The 9753-nt window shown below is 43.3% G+C and overlaps 1 protein-coding gene across 2 annotated transcripts in view; it reads right to left on the bottom strand.

Moving 5' to 3' along the window:
* Positions 1–9753, bottom strand: part of Arid4a (AT-rich interaction domain 4A) — a 67582-nt gene that overhangs the window by 4371 nt on the left and 53458 nt on the right. For both annotated transcript variants that reach the window (XM_021201598.2, XM_029541108.1), the window contains 6 exons: positions 9303–9387; positions 8458–8599; positions 4990–6120; positions 4736–4840; positions 1048–1254; positions 141–287 (listed from right to left, as the gene is read on the bottom strand). In XM_021201598.2, coding sequence (XP_021057257.1) covers positions 141–287; positions 1048–1254; positions 4736–4840; positions 4990–6120; positions 8458–8599; positions 9303–9387 — 1817 coding nt within the window. The remainder of the gene's footprint in view (positions 1–140; positions 288–1047; positions 1255–4735; positions 4841–4989; positions 6121–8457; positions 8600–9302; positions 9388–9753) is intronic.

The raw sequence follows: 9753 nt of genomic DNA, 5'->3' as shown, positions 1-9753 counted from the left end.
ACCTGAGGCAGGGAGGGTACCTGAGGCAGGGAGGGTACCTGAGGCAGGGAGGGTACCTGAAGGCAGGGAGTGTACCTGAGGCAGGGAGTGTACCTGAGGCAGGGAGTGTACCTGAGGCAGGGAAAGTGGAGAAGCTTTACCTTCTCTATCTTTCTTTTTCAATCTTTTCCTCCTTCTGTCGATGGTTGCAACTTCAGACTTCAAAGACATGTAGTATTTTCTGATTTCCTGTAGTTTTTCTTGGAGAAAAGAGATTCTCTCTGTACTGTTCATGTTATCTAATTCATCTAAAAGGAAAGATAAAGTTAATCTGAATTTTAAAACACAACAATTTTATGAAAGCAGAGAAGGAATGCTATCAAAAGTCAACCTTGCAAATCAGTAAAAGCTCCAGTTTATTCCCTACATAAGCTCTTTACACGAGATGCGATTACATTAAATTTATGATTAAGATTTCTTTACTCAAGTATTCTATGTTAAACATGCATCATTCATCATGAAACATAAGAAAACATTAAAATAAAGCAATCTGACCGCTGTGTACTTAGTATTTCTAACTGTCAGTAAAGGGAAGACACTTCCATTTCTCTGATTTAATAAGTCAGACCTCATACAAAGTCTGTTTAGCCCAGGCTTCCCTCAAACTCACCGTTCTCCTGCTCCACCCATGCGAGCTGGGTTTCAGGCGTGAAACACATACTCAGCCCATACTTTGTTTCTTTTTTCTTTTCTTTTTTTTGGTTTTTTGAGACAGGGTTTCTCTGTGTAGCCCTGGCTGTCTCAAACTCAGAAATCTGCCTGCCTCTGCCTCCCAAGTGCTGGGATTAAAAGTGTGCACCACTACCGCCCAGACCATGTTTTGTTTTTTTTTTCTTAAGTGAAGATTTTGTGATACCAAGTTAACCAAATTAAAAAAGAAAAAATATACACACAGAGATTTACACACAAGTGATGAGAATTGATTTGGAATGGCTATATAACTTGTTAATGGTCTCTAATATTATTTACACTCCCTGGTCACACCCAGGCTATCTGGCAGGCCCTTACTGAGTTGGAAGCTCCACTTGTATGTCCTGGGGGAAGAGTTCGGATGCTTTTCTCGGGGCTTCTCTTTCTCCGAATCTTTGATGTGAGGCGAGGTTCTTGCGGGAGACCGTGGCAGCTTCTGTGGCTTGGGCAGGCTAAGGCGCTTCACTGGGGTGCAGTTACTGGAGCTGTCCATGGCTGGGAGGTCCTCGCTGTCGCTGCTCTGTCCTGTAACGGTAAGTCCCCTCCAACTGTAAACCACGTAAGCCTCAAGTATCAAAATGCAGCAGAAGCAGCAAGTTACACATCTTGGTAACACACAGGTAGACATAAAACATACATATACCAAGGATTCCAACAGAAAAGTGGAAATAGAGATCCTAAGCAAAGAAGCAACAACCAACCAACCAACCTAACAAACAAACAAAAAACAAAAACAAGAATTGCTTTCAAATGAAGTCTTACTGAATATTGCTAAAGTTTTTCCCCCTGCTGTTTGATTTTGATTCTTTAAAGTATGCACTACAGGGTTGGTGAGATGGCTCAGCAGGTAAAGGCGCTGCGACTGAGGAGCCGAGTTTGATCTCAGATACAAGATGAAAGGAAAAAACTGACTCTCACAAGGTATGCTCTGAGACACACACACACACACACACACACACACTCACACACGCTCACACAACACATACATACATACATAATACACTCACATACACATTCACACACACACACACACACTCACACACACTCACACAACACATACATACATACATAATACACTCACATACACATTCACACACACACACACACACACACACACGCACACAGTGGCACATGGGCACTCTTTCCAAAATTACAAGAAAAAAGAAAGAGCTACAGTTCACAATAATGATTAAGGATCCACTATGTTACTAAATGGAAAATCAGGGTTCTAAAACAAACAATATTCTATAACTCCATGTACGCTGAAATAAAACATTCAAGCAACCCAACCCAAGTATGTACATGAAGCACATAAGTAGACCTTGTTGTAAACTCGCCCAGCATTTGTTCTTTTCTTCTTTATCTATCATTTATTTATTTATTTATTTATTTATTTATTTATTTATTTATTTATTTTTTGGTTTTTCCAGACAGGGTTTCTCTGTTTAGCCCTGGCTGTCCTGGAACTCACTCTGTAGACCAGGCGGGCCTCGAACTCAGAAATCCGCCTGTCTCTGCCTCCTAAGTGCTGGGATTAAAGGCATGCGCCACCATGCCTGGCATCATTTATTTTTGAAACATGGGCTTAATATACAGCCTAGATTGGCCAACACTCAGTATCTAGCCAGGCTAGACAGGAATTCCCGATCCTCCTGCCTCAGCTGCGTGCTATAATTAAAGGCATGCTGGTCTGTGCTCAACTTGAAGTACGTGTTAACAAAAGAGGCTTCATTTGCACACCTGCCTCCCCCTCACCGATTTATCTTGAGAGATGCTCTGGTTTTCCCATAAAAGCAAACTGGAACTTTATTTGACCAAGTTTTCAAGGCGTTCCTTTCACCCTTACCCTGTCTTACTCTCAAAGGGCAAAGATCACACTCTCAGTTGCCCAGCCTGCTTTTTGTGTCTGACTTTACTACCTTAAGACAAAGCCTTATTCTTGTGTGTAGGACATGGAGGAGGGGCTACAGGCACATGGCTGTGGAGGACATGTGGAAGGCCCAGCTCTTCGTGGGTACTGGGGACAGAACTCAGATTGTCAGGATCACACTGCAAATGCTTTACCTGCTGAGCCATCTTACTGGCCTCTTATTGGGCCTTAATTATAATGGTCACATTTTGATTACTATTTGTCCTCAAAAGAGTTTGCTGCATGATGTTCTACTCCCAGGTCCCCTGGGATAAAGACCTTTATGTCAAATATCCATGTTCTTCAATGACTGGGACCTATGTTTCCAGAGTCTACCTCTATCTCATCTTTGGAGATTTTGGGGTGGTAGTGGGGTGTTAGTTCATTTGGGAGGAACCTCTTTCCATCTCTTTCAGGTCTTTCCGGGTTAAATTTCTTGAAAAAGAAATGCTACACTGTCACTCTGACTTCTGTCTCTACCTGTAGTTCATTATGGACCAACTCAAACTCAACAACATCTTAATCCATCTCTGTGTGTGTGTGTGTTCATACATGTGGAGATATGTGTGGATGTGTACATATGTCAGACCCACCTCAGGCATTATTCCACAGGCACTGTCCACCTCGTTTTCTGACACAGAATCTCTCACTAGGAACTGGCTCACTGATCTGGCACAGCGGACTAGCCAGTGAACCCCACAGACCTGCCTGTCTCACTCCCCCCACCCCCCACCCCCCCAAAAAGAGGTTTAAAGGTGTGCAAAAGCCCACCTGGCATCTTATGTCTGTGGATCAAATGTCAGTCAGTATTCATGCTTGCACCACAAGCACTGGACAGGCTGAGCCAACTCTCCGGCTGTTTTCTCATCTTCATTACTTTCCCACAGTGGTTTCATCCTCTTGTGAAAACAGACTTTTTGTTTTTGTTTTTGTTTTTTGTTTTTTTTTTTTTGAGACAGGGTTTCTCTGTGTAGCTGTCCTGGAACTCACTTTGTAGACCAGGCTGGCCTCGAACTCAGAAATCTGCCTGCCTCTGCCTCCTGAGTGCTGGGATTAAAGGTGTGCGCCACCACGCTTGGCCCTGACTACACCTCTTATTGCATCCTTTGTCACAACCTTTATTGATCAGACCTATTTCTTCTATTTAATTTTATTCATAAAGAAGTTTGTAATCTCATCCATTTAAACCAGTTTACTGTTTTATTTCTTTTGATGAACACTGACCTCACTTTTCAGGATGAAGAAGTGGCTCAGAGGTTAAGAGCACTGGCTGCTCCTGCAGAAGACTCGGGTTCAATTCCCAGCACCCACATGACACCTTACAACCTTCTGTGATTCTATTTCCAGGAGATTGGATGGATGCTCTCTTCTGAACAATGTGGGTACCAGGCAGGTGCTTGGTACATTTATATACATGTAGTCAAAACATTCATGGACATAAAATAAACATTTCTATAGTATTTATAAATCAGCTTTTCTGACTAAAGGAGACCATTCCCAGTATAAATACACGTTTTGCATACGTTTAACACCACAACAAACCTTTTTTTTCCTTGAAGATTCTGAAATGCCTTATACTCAATTGCTTTCCATTAAGTGATAATTTTACCTGTTGCAGTTCTAACTAAAACTAATAGGCATCTTTAGATTAAAATGAAGGGGTGGGGGAAGGGTTGCTCTCGCAGTACAAGCCTCCACATCTGATTTTAATCCCGTCATATACAGACAGACAGAGGAAGTAACTGCACAAGCTGTTCTCTGACCTCCACATACACTTAATGGCATGTGCATACACACATATGTGCATGTACACACACGTGCACGTGAGCACAAATGCCCTCACATACATGCGCGCGCGCGCGCGCACACACACACACACACACACACACACACACACACACACACACACTATAAAAAGAATTAAATTATTTTCAGAACATAATAAACCTCACTCATTTTTGGAGTGGCTCAAATGATCAAGCCCCGAGTCCGTACTGAGCAGGAACGGCAGGGACAAGCCCCGGCAAGGTCACACAAGCACGGGTAGATGAGCACCGGAAGCCGCGCACCGGAAGTCGAGCACCCGCAAACACCCACCTGCTCCGTTCTTTTCAGTTTTGGCTGCAGCACTTGTCCGCTTTGGGGTTCGCTTTTGCTTTTTTGCAATTAATCCACTATTTCCATCGCTTGGCCTTTTCTGACCTGAAATAAAGGAAAAGTTTGAAAACAAAAGCAGAGGCAGACAGATCCGTTTACACACCTGTCCACGCCTTTTCACGATTTTCTTAAACAGACAATCGTAAACGTCCGCCATATCCAAGCTCTGACCGGCTCGTTCCCGCGAGTCTTACCCTTCTCTCTGCTCTCTCGCTCGTGTGCAATTATACTACAGGCACCAGGGGCAACGCTGGCTTCAAACCCGTTGGCTGATTCCCTCTCACAGAGGCCTTCTTGCGATTCTTCGGCGATGCTATCAACTTCAATTGTAATGTCACTCTCACTCTTTATACTTCGGGACTCGTCTTGGCTGAGAGTGAGTGGGGAAGCTACGGAAAAGTTATGCTGTGCTACAGGAGGTAAGGCAGGCGGAACGGAACCCAGAGAGTTAGACTCAGAGCCTTCCACTACCACATCCTCAATACTGGTCTTCTCCTTCTCATCCAAATCATCCAGGTCTACCTCATGGCAAACCAAGGTTTCAGGCCCGATCAGAGGCATCGCATCCTCTTCGTCTTTGAGTGGCGTGTGCACAGGTTCTTCGGCAGGACTGTCCAATTTTTCACTCGTCAGTTCTTGATGGCTCTGGTCAGGCTCGGCTGTCAGCGATGGCATCCCTTCACCTTCTGTTTCAAAGTGCTGTTCCACGTGTGTGCCTTTCATGCCCTCGGCTTCCGCGCCATCGTCAGACCTCTCTTGGGACACTCCAGTTGTCATTTCCATGCCATTCTCAAGTCTCAATTTTTTCTCTGGGGATTGCTGTCCCAGGATTTTCCGTTTCAACTTTTTTTCTTTCTCATTTGGGTCGATGTCATCTTCAGTAGAAGAAAAGTTTTTACATTCTAGTGAAGAAAACTCCAGGCTATGAACGTCCCCATGAGCTTCCCTGCCTGCTTCCTCCTGGCCAAAAGGTGAAATCTTTATAAGTTCTAAGGAAAGGTCTTTTGTCTTGCTGCGCCTTCCCTTCCCTTTAGGAGACTTTTCCACCTGTTTCTTAAGTTCTTCTACTTGGTCCACTTTGTCTCCAAAAATATGCACAATTTGATCGCTGTCCCCCGCCTCCACCATCAGGGTTTCTGAGGGCTGCGCCTGAGTCCTATCATTTTCTTTTGATATATGTACAATCTTTGGGTTGTCTTCATCTAGTTTATCATCATGTCCATTTTCCTTTTTTTCCAATTCTTCTTTGACATCAGGAGAGAGTTCTTCACCCACTGAGCTCTTCTCCAGCTGGTCGTCTGCCTCACTATCAGATGAACAAGAGTCTGCAAGGAAACAGTACATTGGGGACAATTACATGAGCTACCAATGTAATAAGTAAAACACCATACCAATGCAATAAGTAAAATATGACTAAGTGTAAACAAGATCTTTTATATGCTTCTGAATCTCAAGACATTTTTTTTCTATAAAGTAAATCAAAGATTTGTGCTAAAATGTGAGGGGAAGGGCTGAAATAAAACCCTGAGGATAAACAACGTGGTGACACACGCCTTTAATTCCTGCACTCAGGAGGCAGAGGCATGGGCAGGTGGATCTCTGAGCTCCCAGTCATCCTGGAATATAGAGTGAGTTCCAGTACGGCCAGAGCTACACAGAGAAACCCTGTCTCAAAAAATAAACATTGAAAAAGTGAAAAGACACAAAGCTAGTACGTGAAGTGACTCGACCTGACTTACTACAAAGAGTAACTACTTTGTATTCTAGAGAAATATGACATTCTACCTAAAATTAGTCTGGATTAAAATGAGCAACTTAGGGCTGCAGCAAGTGGGGCCTGAGCGAGCAGAGGTCCTGAGTTCAATCCCCAGCAACCACATGATGGCTCACAACCATCTGTACAGCTACAGTGTACTCATATACATAAAATAAATAAATACATCGTTTTTTTAAAATGTCATTGGAACGTATTAGGAGGATGTACTTGTCTCATTTTTTAAAAAAATGAGCAATGTGAATTCTCCATACCTTAAATGGTCTTAGTACAGCAAGAGACACCTGCTGGTAAGACAAATTATTCACTTTCTGTCAGAGAATTTTTCAGAAACTAAGACAGCAGTCCAAAACTATAAAACCACACAATGTAAAAAACCATCCCTGTACTGCTTACACCCTCCCTACAGAATTTTAGAAAGGCAAACACTGAAGGTGTTCATTTTGTTAAAGATAACTTTGGGTTCTCAGTGTGTAGCCTGGCCTGCATCAGTATGGAGTCCAGGCCTCCATGAAACTCAAGAGATAACCCTGTCTCTGCCTCTCAAGTACTGAGATTAAAGGTGTGCGCTGCCATGATAGTTGACAAAGTTTTATGTTTTCTGCTTGGTGGCTCTCCTCCTTTTAGAATTTGTTTCCATTTTATGAACAGGAGTATCTGCATATATATTCTGTACTAGGCCCATGCCTGATGCCCATGCATGGAGGCCAAAAGAGGAAGCAGATACTGGAGGCTGGAAGGACCGATGTCAGGAAAGCATGTGGTGTTGAGTACTGAAGCCCAGCCGATTTCTCAGTGTCTGAATGATTACGTCAGTAAGTATACAAGTTCTGTGGTTTTGGTAAAAATGGAATGTAGAATTCCATTTTCACACATCAAACACTCCTCAGTGAGGCAGTTCTGTGACTCTGATGTGGATGGTTGTGTAGGCTGAACACCGCCCCAGCACAGGCCTCCTGAGAAACAGCACACACTTCCAAGAAGCCTTGCATCTGTATGGCTTCCTGTATGACCATGAGCTACCAGCAGGCGGCAGGAGGAAAGACCACCCTTTATGGCATACACACTGAAGCTGATGGTAAACCTATCTTTTAGTAGTTTTCTCTCCAAGGAGAGTAGTTTTCTAATACCACCATTTAAGATCTCTTAAATTACATAGAAAAAAGGATGGGAGAGTGAAGGGGACAATTACAGCGGAGTAAAATCTGTTCTGCCCTGCTCACCACAGCACTCCTATGCCCACTAGCCTGTGCTCTCCACAGCTCCCACGTGTGGTAACAGGCTGGTGGTGCCCAACTTACAGGAGACATCGATGCATCACATGGTTTGAAGCAGAGCCACCACACACTGGGATTCAAGGATTGTTTTGTTTCTCTACAGCTAACTGGTTGTATCTAAAAATTCTCCTGACAGACGGCATCCTGGGTTAATATCGCTTGAGTTTAAACTAGAATATACCACAAAATATGTATCAGCTGCCAATTACACTCTGTAGTTTCAATCATGCTAGGTTACAAACCAAGATAAGCTGCCATGACTCTCACCAAGTGATCATCACAGGCCACACAGTTATATTTTGGTCAATGATGGCTGTATATACCTGAGGTCCTATCGTAAGCTCTTGTCACCTAGGGACACTAGCCCCTTAATTCAGTAAGCATCCTCTATGACATTTGTGTAATGATGAGGCCCCCTTAGAATGTGTCCCATTGTTCAGTGATGCATATATGTGTGTGTATACATAATATATATATATATATATATATATATATATATATATATATATATATATATATGTCAACAATCCTCAATCTTCAGAATTGAGCCCCCTCTGTTTCACCAGACAGAGGTATGCTGCCTGTCTCACTGCCATGGGCATTTCTGGTACCTGATTTTCCTTCACTGTTTGACGTCTTAGATAAATTGTATGGCATGTTTGGCGAAAAAGTAGATTTTAAAGGCGGTCTTCCCCGTTTGGACTTCTGCCTCTCTTCATCCCTCTTTTCGTCCTTTTCACCATCTTCTTTATTCTGGGTAACAACAACAAAATGCATGAGAAAGGCCAAGGCCTTTCACAAGTGAACATTCCATTTTCTCTAAGAAAATCTATCAACTCCAAAACAAAAAGGTCAGTTAATTTAAAAGTAAAATACCAGTATGCGCTTATAGAAAAATCTAGAACAGTTTTCTAACCCATTCATTTGAACAGAATCACTCCCCCTGGCTCATTTCCTGCAGAGGGAATGAAAGGCATCAGAAACAGACAAAACACTAGGCAGACCTCTACAGCAGGAACCGGACAGAAGGCGTGGCCAAGTGTACAGTGGGCCAGCAGGCAGGGTTGACACTGTGGAGGTGGAGGGAAGAGGAGTACAGTGGGTTTCCAGGGTGATGAGGTCCTCTGTGTGGTTCTAAGGATGAATAATGGCATTACACATCTGCCCAAACCTCTACAGGCACAGAGACCCAGAGAAGTCTTACACCTCTGATGTACACCTACCCCAGTGTAAACTGTGGGTGTTTACCACTTTAACAAACTGGCCCCTCTTGTGAGGGTAAGGGGCTGACAGTGCGTAACACGATACCCACTTAGGGCAAAGGGCACATCGGAAATTCCTGTACCTTCTTATTTTTCCTATGAAGGTAAAACTATTAAAAAAAAAAACAAAATCTAACAGAAAAGATACGTGAATAATTCCCACATCTATAAGTGTTATGAATGTATGGACATACCTTAACTTTCTTCTTTTGTTTTTTCTTTGGTCCACCTTTGTCCAAGGGCCAGATTATCCTGTCAGCTTTTACCCATTCATCATATCTTAGAGAAAAAAAAAAGTTCACCTTTCACTATGTGAAATATATTCACATTTACAGACACACACACACACACACACACACACACACACACACACACCCCAGAAGTGAGATAAAAAGTCTGTTCCTGCTGGGCAGTGATGGCACATGCCTTTGATCCCAGCACTAGAGGGCAGAAGCAGGCATATCTCTTTGAGTTCAAGGCCAATCTGGTCTACTCAGAGAGTTTTGGGGCAGGCAGGGCTACACAATGAAACCTCAACTTGAAAAAACGCCGGGCATGGTGGCGCACGCCTTTAATCCCAGCACTCGGGAGGCAGAGGCAGGCGGATTTCTGAGTTTGAGGCCAGCCTGGTCTACAAAGTGAGTT

Source organism: Mus pahari, chromosome 7 (genome assembly GCF_900095145.1).
Source record: "Mus pahari chromosome 7, PAHARI_EIJ_v1.1, whole genome shotgun sequence".
Lineage (NCBI taxonomy): Eukaryota > Metazoa > Chordata > Mammalia > Rodentia > Muridae > Mus > Mus pahari.
This window is presented reverse-complemented; position numbering and strand designations above follow the sequence as displayed.